The sequence below is a fragment of the Notothenia coriiceps genome, unplaced genomic scaffold, assembly GCF_000735185.1.
Source record: "Notothenia coriiceps isolate Sejong01 unplaced genomic scaffold, NC01 NC01_scaffold00014676, whole genome shotgun sequence".
In the NCBI taxonomy this organism is placed as follows: domain Eukaryota; kingdom Metazoa; phylum Chordata; class Actinopteri; order Perciformes; family Nototheniidae; genus Notothenia; species Notothenia coriiceps.
In genome coordinates this window covers 1-12550 of record NW_011347377.1, presented here as the reverse complement: position 1 = coordinate 12550, position 12550 = coordinate 1, and the positions used below count along the sequence as shown (strand labels likewise).

Genomic DNA, 12550 nt, shown 5'->3' with positions numbered 1-12550 from the left:
GGGGGGGGGGCGCAACAGCGGTAATTACATTTTAAAAGTCCCAAAAATGCTACAACTAGTGTCACAAACTGGATGAATGTGAAGTATTTTGTTAAAGGAGGATGAAAGCGTAATTAAGGAGCACTATTGGAGTGACTTTGATGGTTATTGGACTCAGGATTAATTCATTGGGATTCCCGTAGGAAGAAAATACAGGACGGTGCAAAGGGAAACAATTCACAAATGGATTAAACTGTTTAATACACATGCTCAAAGTAAGCCGGATTTTGCCGATGTGTTTATGTGGATTCAAAAGTCGTAAATAATCTACAAAATGGAGGAGACCGATCTGATCGGAGCAACTGTGACAAATAATCCAACTGAAACCGGCATGGACAATGACTATGTTTTAAAAATGCGCTTATCCAGAAAAGCCTGTTTTGGACACTTTACGGGCAGAAGAAACATTTCTATTAAAGAAAGAACTATACATTTATGTCTTTTTGTGCCTATAATAGCTACTAACTTGAATTTGTATTCAAATTAATTAATCATTTATTTTTTAGATTTTATTGTAATGTAGAGACAAGGCTTTTAGTGACAATCATGTATTGCGTTACAATTATATGTAAAAAAAAAAAAAAAAGTGTAAATATGATATTTGGCCTCAAATCATCTGAGGCCTGGCACCCCCTCCACCCCCCTGCGATCTTTGGCGCCCCTCCAAGGGGGGGTGCGCCCCCCAGGTTGGGAAATGGTGCTCTAGGAGGAGATTCAGGTGATAAGGTGGGGGAGGAGTTACCTTGGTTGGTTATTGGCAAATGGTTACACAAGCCAAAACATCGTTATGACATCATAAAGTGGTCAAAATCTGATCAGCTCATTTTCAGACAGGTTTTTATATAAATGGATCAGGATAAAAAGTGGGTGAATCTTTTTCCTGAAACATTCAGAATCTCTTAAAGAGGGGACACATATTTATGTATAAAAGACATGAAAAAGTGGATTTTGCATAATAGGTGACCTTTAAGGACAAGATCTGAGTACTTCTCCCACCTCTGATTAACCAACCCATTTAGTGTATAATAAACAGCATCCCATTCCCGGGTGATCTAAGCCCCGCCCCCCGGTCCCGTTACCGCAGCAGCAGCACGGGTGGTGTGATCATGTGACGCCTGCGTTTCCGACACAACAATACACACCGTATTGGTCTGCATTCACGCTCCCACTCCCCCTCCCCACGCCCGGCTCTCGGTATGGCGGACGGCGAGAGGTCCCCGTTACTATCGGATCTGGGAGATGGTGCTCTTGGCAGCGGTAACGGCGGGGTGTCTCCCGGTGCCGCTCCTTACGGTGCACCGAACAAACCTCAGAGTGAGTCTCCATGGAGCTTTCCCTTGTGTTGTTATCAGGATGAGAAGCAGAGGGATATCCAGCTAGCCTAGCTTAGCATCCACTGACAGGGCATTCTGGTTAAGATGGACCTTAATTGATGGGAAATTCAGGTGTTAAAGCAGCAACAGAGTAAGAGTGAAACACAGGACAGTACAGATAAGATTTACATTAAAAAATGCTTTTATATAGGTAACTGTTAAAAGAAGATATCACAACAACAAGGTAAAACGTTGATCAGTTAAATGAACATGTATAAGCCTGCTAGCTCAGCTGTTGAACCAGCCTATTCTCACTGTGTTAATGCCGGCTATGATGTAAGCTTTATATCTTAATGAGCATCTCCTGGGGGATACAATGTGATTTACTTTGTGTTATTAGGACGTGAAGCAGAAGGCAATCAGCCTTGTGCTAACTAGCTAACCTAGCAACCGTTATATATTAGCTTGTTAGCTAGCTCGATTAGCACCGGCATGCGCATAATATCAAGTTTGCAGCTCAGAAAAAGAACAGCACACATATATTTTATTAAAGTTTCTTGACACTTATTGTTGAGTGTTTTCCAATAGTTGAATGATGCCCACGGTGCTCGCAAACTAGATAACAGTACCACCTAGCTAGCTAGCATCTTGAGAAACACCTGATTTGATTGACATATGAGAAAGCCAGTAAGGAGGCTGAAAAGGGATGCTGCAAGAGAGAGCTTCAACCAATGGCTGCTCATGAAGGGAGGGCCTGTGTGTAACATTCTGGAAAAAGCATGAGCTATGGCTCCTTAATTGTGTTTAGCTTCATCTACAAAGTGCTTTAGTCTGCTTGCTAAGCTGCATCTTACTGAAACTTTCCCTTTCTCTCGTCATTGTTGTATTTTTTTCGGGTCTCTCACTAGTACTTAGACTCTTACTTGTTGAAATTAACCCTCTCAGCATTCCAGGAGTGTTTTTCTTCTAAAGCTCCTTTCAGTACACCTCGAGACCAAATCTTATTATCTTATTAATCCTAATGTAAGCTGTTACTTGTCATGTGCATTTCGGTCCATTGTGCAACTCTTGTTCATTTGTTCCCCTCAACAATCCGATCATATGTCAGTGGCAGTACTACTTTTGTATTCACTGTTTCTATTTGTTACTTTTTACCCGTCCCTGTACAGGCTTCCCTCCGTTCCCCAGCCCCACTCAGCCCTCGGTGCTCCTGGGGGAGGACCCTCCGCCCTACTCCCCTCTCACCTCCCCAGAGAGTGGCAGTGCTCCTGTGATCAGCTGCAGGGTGTGTCAGAGCCTGATCTCTGTGGAGGGAAAGATCCACCAGCACGTGGTGAAGTGTGGCGTTTGCAATGAAGCTACGGTAAGTTTCGACACACTGAATCCGTTTACAGTGTATACAGTTGCAACTCACACATGCACAAATACTTGACCAGTTTGCTCTGTCAAGGGGTTGTTTCACACAAATCACCAAATACATTAACCAAGCTTTTGAGATATGTGTCTCTAAATCCCAATCTTTTTATTGCTTTAAAAACGGTTTGCTTTCCTTCCTGCTGAATGCATATAGGCAGGCGCGCATCAGCACTATAAGTTACATTTATACAACCACACTATAACTAACTATAAATAATAAAAACAGACATCTCAAAAGAAGCTACTAATTTAGGAAAAACTTTCAATACAGCTCAGTTTCCATAATCAGTATCCCAATGACTCTGGTTGATCCACATACCTCACAGTGAGCCCCTATAATCCTCATATAAATGTTTCCTGATATTAACTTGTTTCGAAAGCATTTATTTTTGTTGCATTTGGATGAACAACCCTTATAAATAAATAAATAAGATTATAAAAGTGTACAGTCTGTATATTTCCTGCAATGACAAAAAAAGTTAATTTTCCAAGACTCTTTACTGGTTTATTTGGTTCATCCTACCCAAAATATTACATTACTTTTAATGTAATTGGTTTGGTTTGGTGAGTGCAAAGTATTTGAACTGGTGCAGTAACAGATTCACATTGAGTCACATTGAAAAAGGTGATATGCTGTAAGAGCTCTTTGAAATGTCAGCTGTGGATTTATGATGTGAATGAAATGTAGGCAAATCACAGGAAATATGATATCAATATTTAACACTTGCATGAATTTAAAAGCTAAATGTTCATCTTTTGATCTCTGAGGACCGTTTGATGTTGTTTCTTCTTTGATGTTATCAGTCCTGTGTGATGCTACACACATTTAGCTCTTCACTAGTCAATTCACTTGATAACTGATATGATCACTTGATTCACTTGTAGACTAAAAGCATATGTAGGTGTTTGATTTATTAATAACCAGCGGGGAGAATTAACTGGATTTTGATCTACCCATACCGTAACATTTAATAATAATTCGGTATGACAGGTCATGTCCACCATTTTCTTAAAAGAGGCAGTCTGAAGTGTAAAAGTGCCAGATCTATTTACCCAGTCCGAGTGAAATGCTGATGGGAAAAATCAGGAGGCAAATATATAATAATATATTCATTTTGTTAGTGCTTTTACAGGTGCTCAAAGACGCTTTACAGAGATAGTGAAAAGAAATGTAAAGATATGTTGAGATTGAAGCTTAAGAACAAACAGCAACTCCATAGACATTAGTTGTTATCTTGACAATGGTCCCATTATTACATTTATTTTCTAATTAGAGATCATTATTTTGACATTAAATAACATTAATCGTGATATGCTAAGAGGCGGGACATCTCTAAGTGGTTGACCAATCACAACAGAGCCGGCCAGCTGACCAATCAGAGCAGACTGGGCTCTGGTTTCAGACAGAGGGTGAAAAGAGGTGCTGCAGCACAGGCAGTATGAGAAAAAAAAAGAGCTTTTTAATATTAATAATAATACATTTCCTTTTCAGGTGCTCAAACGATATATAATAGAATACAAATATTAAAACAGCAACACAACATAATTCACATATTAAAAGCCAGTCTGAAGAAGTGTGTTTTGACAGTGTTTTTGAACATTAAAGCATGTCACAGTAGAGACACACAATACAAATATGGACCTAAACATTTCCTCTTTAAACACTTGTAAAGGGAAATTGAGTTTTAGTCATCTCTTTGAGGAAACAGCTCCCGCAGAGAAAGGACCCTAAACGATGGAGGGATTGGACAGTTGTGCTGAAGATCACGCAGCATGTAATTTCAGCGCTGTCAGTGGGTAAAGGGGCTTCAACAGCGTGCATCACTAGCTGTGCATATCGGCGTGCAGATGGAAGAGGAAATAAGAAATGTGTCCAGATGTACCGACTGGCAATATGAGCGATTCACAGATGGAGGGAACATATGTACTCTTAAAAAAACATGTCACGGTGTGCAAATATAGATGGTTGAAAACGACCTTATAAGACGTACAGATGAGGTTTAACTTCGACTGAAATGAGTGTGAAACGAATGTATCTTCAGTAGCTCTTCTTTGTGTCAGTCTATCATTGCTAATAAGCTTTACAAATTAGACATATTGTAATTTATATTACTTTATCTTGAACAGCTTTTATTGTCTAAGTTGGGGTGGGATCAGGATGAATATAAGTAGTCTCAACTGAAGTAAAAAAAACAAAAATATTAACTCATAGCCACAGATGAGGCATAGCAATGACTGTATAGGAATATATAGCATTATAACAGACATCAACATGTTAATATTATAACAAATGTTTTGCACTAACATTACTCATGTGCAATATACAGTTATTTACAATTAATTAATTCATTATTATGACACCATTTATTTACAATTTCCTAACGTTACCAACTCCTTGAACACTTTTTGATATTTCCTTAACATTTAAAAAGTACTGCTACTTCTCTTTCACATTACGACATGCTGACTGCAGTGGGGTTTGAACCTGTGCTACCCTGATCCGAACTCCAACGCACTACTCCACTGCGCCACACACGCCTCCCATCTTACCATGGTGTGCTCATTTGTTTTTGATTATTTGTTTATATTTCTTTTAATAAAGTGTGCTTATCGTTTTAATTAATATACAAGTATACTCTTTGCCTTTTTATCTGCACTGTATCCCCACCGCGGGACAAATAAAGGTATTCTGATTCTGATCATACATAATATAATTTGGTAAAGGTTAATTACCTGCAGCTGTACATTATATAATTTAAATTAATATAATTTGTTATATAAAATGGGCTGAATAATAGAAACGCCGGTCAATACAGTTTGACCACAACCTTCAAAATCACCTACACTATATATTAATGAAGGTAGAATTCATTGCAGGTGTGTTATTTTAGACTGCATTAAAATAATATAATTTTTAACACTGCCGCATGTGAATATGGCATTAAGATTAATAACTAATGACGACTGAAATTGTACAATCCACCCTGTAATGATCACTTGTAATATTAGTCTTCACTCGCTGTCATTACCTCCCTGCAGAAATAAGCCTGACTCCCACATCTGTTGTAAGTGAAATTGATGATGAAGCAGGAAACTCGCAGGACTCAATCAGATCTGGTTAGTCGGGGTTTAATGACGCAGAGAGCCATCAGCAGGATATTCTATTAAGTCCAGAGCAAGGCAGGGTATTAATAAAGTTGGAGTTTTATAAAAACACACAGTTTCAGCTCCCCGTCCTTCACAGCTGATTTTGGCCCGCAGTGTCTTGTGACCTAGTGAGATGACACAAAGTAGACGTTTATCTGGTCACTCACTCATTGAGTATATCATTCATAAGAATATATTTAGATTCCTATACATCAAGCCATGCTGTAACTAATGTGAATACTAAAGCATACAGCAACACACATCTGTAAACATACTATAGGAGCCTGCAGAATATTACCAAATCTTAGCACACGCAAGTTACATTTTTTTTTTAAGCATTTCTTGAAATTGTTGTCTGTATTTCCTTCTCTATTGAAATTAAGGTAAAATGCTAAATAAACCAGTCTCTTTGCAGAAAGCCAATTTAAATCGGTTCTTGATGCGTTCGCTCGGGTCTTAAATTACCTATTAGTATTCAAACTAGCGGCTCCTGAACTTTTGGGCAACTGTGCGCTGTTATGCAAATCAGAGGGTCAGCATTTTGATCCAACCCCCTGCAGTTAACATGTCTAAGTGTCCTTTGGCACGATACTGAAAACATGTCTACGGTATTGAGGTGTATGTAAGTAGCTTTTAGATGAATAATTTGTAACAGAGGTGGAAGAAGTAATCAGATCCTTAACTTAAGTAACATTTTGAAATACTTAAAATACTCCATCTTGAATGCACAATGTTCAGGAGAAGTACAGAAGTAATATCAGCTTAATGTACTTAAAGTCCACCAATGTGTAATGATGTATAAAGAATAACATAAACCTCACAATCCCTTCTATCCCTAGAATAGAATCGCCACATTTTCCGTTGTAAAAGTACAAGTTAAAGTTAGCAACTTCCTTTATCATTGCCTGAATAACTAAAGTAAAATAAAACCTGGCACTGCAGTACTGCCACTTCCAATATCTCCCAGAATACCTCTCTCTGTGGCGTAGTATTGGTTAATTCTCGTCCATCAAGAATAATTGGCTTGTTACCTACTCCCGTTCTAAGTGGATGTTCTGCTGTCTTCTTATCTCGTCCCCCTGTGTGTCTCCCTCTCCCTCTGCAGCCTATTAAAAACGCCCCGGCAGGGAAGAAGTACGTCCGCTGCCCCTGCAACTGCCTGCTCATCTGCAAAGTCACTTCCCAGAGGATCGCCTGTCCCCGGCCGTATTGGTGAGCAGCTCTTTCCAGCTGTGTGTGTGTGTTTGCATCACCGTGATACTGCGAGAACAAGGTGTGTGTGTGTGTGAGAGTGAAGTGAAGCAGAGGTAGTAACAAGGCGCAGAGGGAGCAACAGTCCCTAAATTGCGGCTTTGCTCCCGGTGCTCAGCGAGCCGGATGAGGATGAAACAGCGTTATTAGAACAAGCCACATCATGTGTTCCACTTCTTTAAACCTGGATAATAGACGGCATTAACCGTGTGTCTTATTTTGGGCCTTAGGGATACGGATTATGTTACATTTTCAAATGCAGCTGAAATCAGAGTCCATTCGTCATCTCTGCTTTAATTATGCGCTACATTCCTGATGCACACTTAGCCATTTCAATTCCATATAATATGAGTCTCTTTGGAACCGCTGGAAAAGGAGCTATAGTAAATCACTTTTCTTCAGTGCATATAGACAACATTACAAGGTTGCTAAAAGTTCAGAACAGTTTAGGAAATAAAGTTTAAAATGCCTTATGTCAGGGAAGCCGTTAAACATATTTACATTCCAGACAGATGCCACGGTGTTGTATTATTTAATTGTAAAAAACAGAAGGCAGATAACAGCCAGTGGAAGGTAACGGCTCTGGCAGCTCATCTGAACATCGTGCTGCTGATGGTGTCATGGTAACACAGATGAGAGGCATTTCTTGATGCCTGAGGTAAACTATTTTCAAAAGCCACATTTGTATAGCCATATTTTCTTTGGTTAATTTTCTGCTGCCATGTAAACATGTAGGATGTGAAACGGCATAAAGATCTGAAGCTCATAATTCATCCGTCAGTGCAGATCAGAGGTTAAGGCTGAAGGCTGATTAGGGATTTCATGTTTGAAAATTTGAAGGCACTTATTTAGTTTTTCAAACCAAATGACACGTCCTTATGTCAGGAAGAACCTTCAAGTGATTTGCTTTGCCATTTAAGCTTTGAATTCACTGTGTTGAACTTTCTTTGAAGATATTTTCTCTACATTGTGAATACCTTTTAACAAATATATGTGCCCTACTCTGCTTTTTGGGGGTTTCCCTTTCCTGTAGTCAGGGTTCTTACGGTCATTAAAAACCTGGAAAAGTCATGGAAATTCAAAATGCTAATTCCAGGCCCTGGAAAAGTTTTGGACAAGTCATGGAAATTTAACTAAAGTTGCATCAAAAATAATTTATATTTTATCTAATCGCCGAAATACTAATACTATAATGATAATAAATACTGTATCGTATAGTAATGAAAACGTAAAATGGCATTTAACTGACGAGGTGTTTTGCTGGTGAGAGATTTTAGTGGCTTTAGCGTGTAGAAGCTAGTAAGCCTATTTGATTTGTTTTAGATCGGCACAACATGTTTCATATGCAGACCTTATTTTCCTGTACCGCTGAGAAAGAGTAATTTATTTGGTCATGGAAAATTAGGTAAAGGTCATGGAGAAGTCATTGAAAATCATTGGTGAAAAAGTATATGAACCCTGTATAGTGTGTTCTATAGGCTTTAGTCCATGTAAATGGTCTGCATGGCTAAAGTCCCTGTGTTCCTACAGAGGGAGTTTCTCTCCCACACACTGAAACGTATCCATTGGACGTTTACTTCCTGAACATAGCATAGCACTTGCGCTTCTATTGGCTAGCTCTCCAACACATTGTACGTGGCTAAAGGGCCGGACATCTCTAAGCTGTTGACCAATCACAGCAGAGCCGGCCAGCTAACCAATCAGAGCAGACTGAGCTCTGGTTTCAGACAGAGGGTGAAAAGAGGTGCTGCAGCACAGGCAGTATGAGAAAAATAAAGAGCTTTTTGAAGACATGTCCCAGTAGAGACACAACATACTGATATGAACCTGAACATGAGCAGAATAGGGCCCCTTTAATGTTGCTGGTTTTATTTGAGTTGACCTAAAGTAACCTATTTAATTAAACTGATGCTAAACGATGTATATAATCCACAGAGGCTTCTTTCCCTGCTGTATTAAATTACTGTGAGAAGTTCACTTCCACTCTCTCTGTTTTGCATTCAGACCAGACTTGCTGACACATCTCTGTGCTGCCGTCTGATTCTGAGCGGCTGTAGGTGTCTGAGGAAGCTGATTGTAGGAAAGCAGTGTTAGTGCTAATGAGAGGATCGGCTGCTGATGGATCCCAAAAAAGTGAAACCGTCGTCAGCTCTTTTCCTCTCCGTCACGACTGCTCACAACATCAGGCAGTGATTATTAGATTGCTCTTAACGCTGAATGTCTCTCTCTTTTACAGTAAGAGGATAATTAATCTGGGTCCGGTTCATCCTGGTCCGGCCAGTCCCGACCCCCAGCCTGCCGGGGCCCGGGTCTCCTGCGGACACTGCAACAACACCTTCCTGGTACCAATCCTCCCTCACCGTTTAAAACATGTTATCAGAACAAGATTCATTCAAGGTTCAAGGCTTTTGTTGTCATGTGTGCATAGCAACAGTGTAGTTATGACAAGGACATTCTTAGGCCACAGTGCAACACAATACAACAGATAATTGTGCAAGTAAATACAATACAATAGAATAGAATAGAAACAGTGCAGAATAGTTTATATACAAGTAATTGGAATATAGTTGCAAACAGATGAATGTTATGGATGTTCTTTGAGAATCACATTACGGTCAGAGGTTAAAGGATTTGTTTACCATTTTGGTAGATTGGCTTTCTTGCTGAGTTAAATTAGAAGATCTTTTGCCTGTCTGTCAAATATACAGCCACCAGAGGGCTAGCTTAGCGTAGCATAACGAGTGGAAACAGGAAACCGACCAAGCTAACTCTCCTCCAGCATCTAAAGCTCACTAGTTGAGTCATTTTGATCTCATTTCTGTAATTCGTACGAAAACTGTTTACCGGTAGTTTGAAGTTTGATGTGGGTCGTTCACCGGACTCTTCTCTACCTTCAGAATGCTTTGTCAGTATACCACTATTCCTTTCCCAGAAATAGTCTTGCACACAATCTATTCAAGACAATCGTTTTTTTACACGGAAATGGGAGTGGTAAGGATCTTTCCACCAAAATAGTTTACTGTCTAGCTTTCTCCTTTTCTTTTTATTGTGTACAGATTGCTGCATTTTCTGAGCTTTAAAAATAATAACAATTCCACTTTGAAGGTATGAATGCCGTCAGAAGCACAGGTTGAATTTACAAAGCCAATGATTGATTGCTCTTATCATCCTCTATGACAAGAACTTTTCCAAATCAGTTCAATTGATGAACTCTCTGGCGCAGGCCCCTTCCTCCCATCTCTTTTTAAATGACACATCCAAACAGGCACCACCAATAAAGGGTCTCCACAGGGAGCCACGATCCACTAAAACAGCCACAGTATGAGGAGCTGCTGCATTATAATGCACACTAGCCGAATAATGAAACAGCTTTGGCATTTGCCATCAGTCGTAGATGAAATATATCTCGTGACAGTTTCAGTCGAGCTGAAAGGCCTTTGTTGTGAAATGAACTGAAGCACAGCCAGAACGGTGAATTATTGAAAAGCCCAAACCCCATTTGCACCAGGCCAAGTGAATGTTGAGTTATTGGTTTGGATCGATAACCCTGTCCACCCTGCGCTGATATATTCAGCCCATTGTGTGCTAAAGGGGAATTTGAACTTAGTGCTTTTTAACAATGTGTAGGACAGGTAACGGTGGTTTAAATATACGGGGGGAGTGAGGATGGCTGCAGAGTGAGAGGAAAGAAAGGATTTAGTTGGTGATGCTTCAGGGTGTTTAGCATTCAGTCTGACCTTACCTACCTGCGTGAAGACAGTGAGGCAGAATGAAAATAAAAATCTGTGCCCTGGGTGGCAGCGCCGTGATCCCTTTATCAAAGATGGAGCGATAATGTTCTCTGCGCCTCCAATACAGAGTGTTTGTTCAAAACAAGACGAATGCACAGCATGCACACAGTGGATTCTGCTCTGCAGGGTTTACAAATGTCTACCCCGAGAGAAGATTATTTTTCTTTTGGATGTTAGCAAGAGCTGGAGTGATTATGTTAAATGTCATCAAAACATCAGCAGGCACATTTAAATAAGACCGCCCCCATCAGTGCATTTAATCAGCTGACGGTGTATCAACAACAGATAATGACGTTATTTTTCAGGCAAACATGTGTTACATTATTCTTCTGAAATATACATTGTTTACCAGGGAAAGAACAACTTTATCTGGCTCTCAGAGAATTGTTTTTTACTTTTGTCTTGGCATTTGACAAAACTTTATAGACATTTGCCCTTTACACCACCAAGTCGGACCAGGACAGACGCATAGAACAAATGAAATTCCAAGTACCAAAGTATTACAAACAACCCTGAACACATTTGCACTTTTCTATTTCTTTGCCTAGATTGTGTATAAACCAAATATATTTGAATCTCTGTGTATGTTTATAGTGTGAGTTAAAGAGGCCCTATTATGCTTTTTGGGGTTTTAATCTTCTGTAGTTTGTTATATAGGTCTAAAGATAAAAAGAAAATGTCAATTTTTTATTCGTAAGCATGGTGTAAGAAACAGCTAATTCTAAGGCTGGGATATCGAAAATGAGATTATATGAATTCTAATCACAGTACTTGAACCTTTTGTCATCAATAAAGCAGATCATTTGACAAATGTTTCTCTTTGTAATTTCAGTGGACAGAGTTCACAGACCGGACGCTGGCCAGGTGCCCACACTGCAGGAAAGTGTAAGTAGCTGTAAGCATCCATCACATGCCTTCACCCCCACTGTACTTTCACATTGTAGATTTACATCCTCAGGCATTCTGCTAAAGCTTTCACTCAGTAATCCTACACACAGTGAGCCAGAAGGCTGTGGATAAACATCTGAGACACATTTCTCTCACCAGCCTCAGAGGTTGGGTTGGACTTTTCCTAAATTAGACGAACATGGTTGTGAAAATCTGTCATACTCTATATGTGACTTTTATATAAATTGTTTAAAGGTCACCTATTGTGCAAAATCCACTTCTCCATGTCTCTTCTACATCAACATGTGTCCCCTCTTCTTCATGTCTCTTCTACATCAACATGTGTCCCCTCTTCTTCATGTCTCTTCTACATCAACATGTGTCCCCTCTTCTCCATGTCTCTTCTACATCAACATGTGTCCCCTCTTCTTCATGTCTCTTCTTCATCAACATGTGTCCCCTCTTCTTCATGTCTCTTCTACATCAACATGTGTCCCCTCTTCTTCATGTCTCTTCTACATCAACATGTGTCCCCTCTTCTTCATGTCTCTTCTACATCAACATGTGTCCCCTCTTCTTCATGTCTCTTCTACATCAACATGTGTCCCCTCTTCTTCATGTCTCTTCTACATCAACATGTGTCCCCTCTTCTTCATGTCTCATGTCTCTTCTACATCAACATGTGTCCCCTCTTCTTCTACATCA

At 39.8% G+C, this 12550-nt stretch overlaps 1 protein-coding gene across 1 annotated transcript; it reads left to right on the top strand.

Annotated features, from left to right (window-relative positions):
* The first annotated feature begins 1114 nt into the window (after positions 1–1114).
* On the top strand, positions 1115–11846 carry pip4p1a (phosphatidylinositol-4,5-bisphosphate 4-phosphatase 1a). The gene is made up of 5 exons (XM_010774817.1): positions 1115–1353; positions 2522–2715; positions 7021–7127; positions 9403–9508; positions 11790–11846. Exons 1-5 carry the CDS (start codon positions 1236–1238, stop codon positions 11844–11846), a joined length of 582 nt encoding a protein of 193 aa, XP_010773119.1. The 5' UTR covers positions 1115–1235.
* Positions 11847–12550: the final 704 nt, after the last annotated feature.

Excerpts from the sequence above, each read along its gene's own strand:
- pip4p1a (XM_010774817.1), top strand. The coding sequence starts at position 1,236 with ATGGCGGACGGCGAGAGGTCCCCGTTACTATCGGATCTGGGAGATGGT. Across the intron at positions 2,716-7,020 it reads GCGTTTGCAATGAAGCTACG|CCTATTAAAAACGCCCCGGC; the intron begins GTAAGTTTCGAC and ends CTCCCTCTGCAG. Across the intron at positions 9,509-11,789 it reads ACTGCAACAACACCTTCCTG|TGGACAGAGTTCACAGACCG; the intron begins GTACCAATCCTC and ends TTGTAATTTCAG.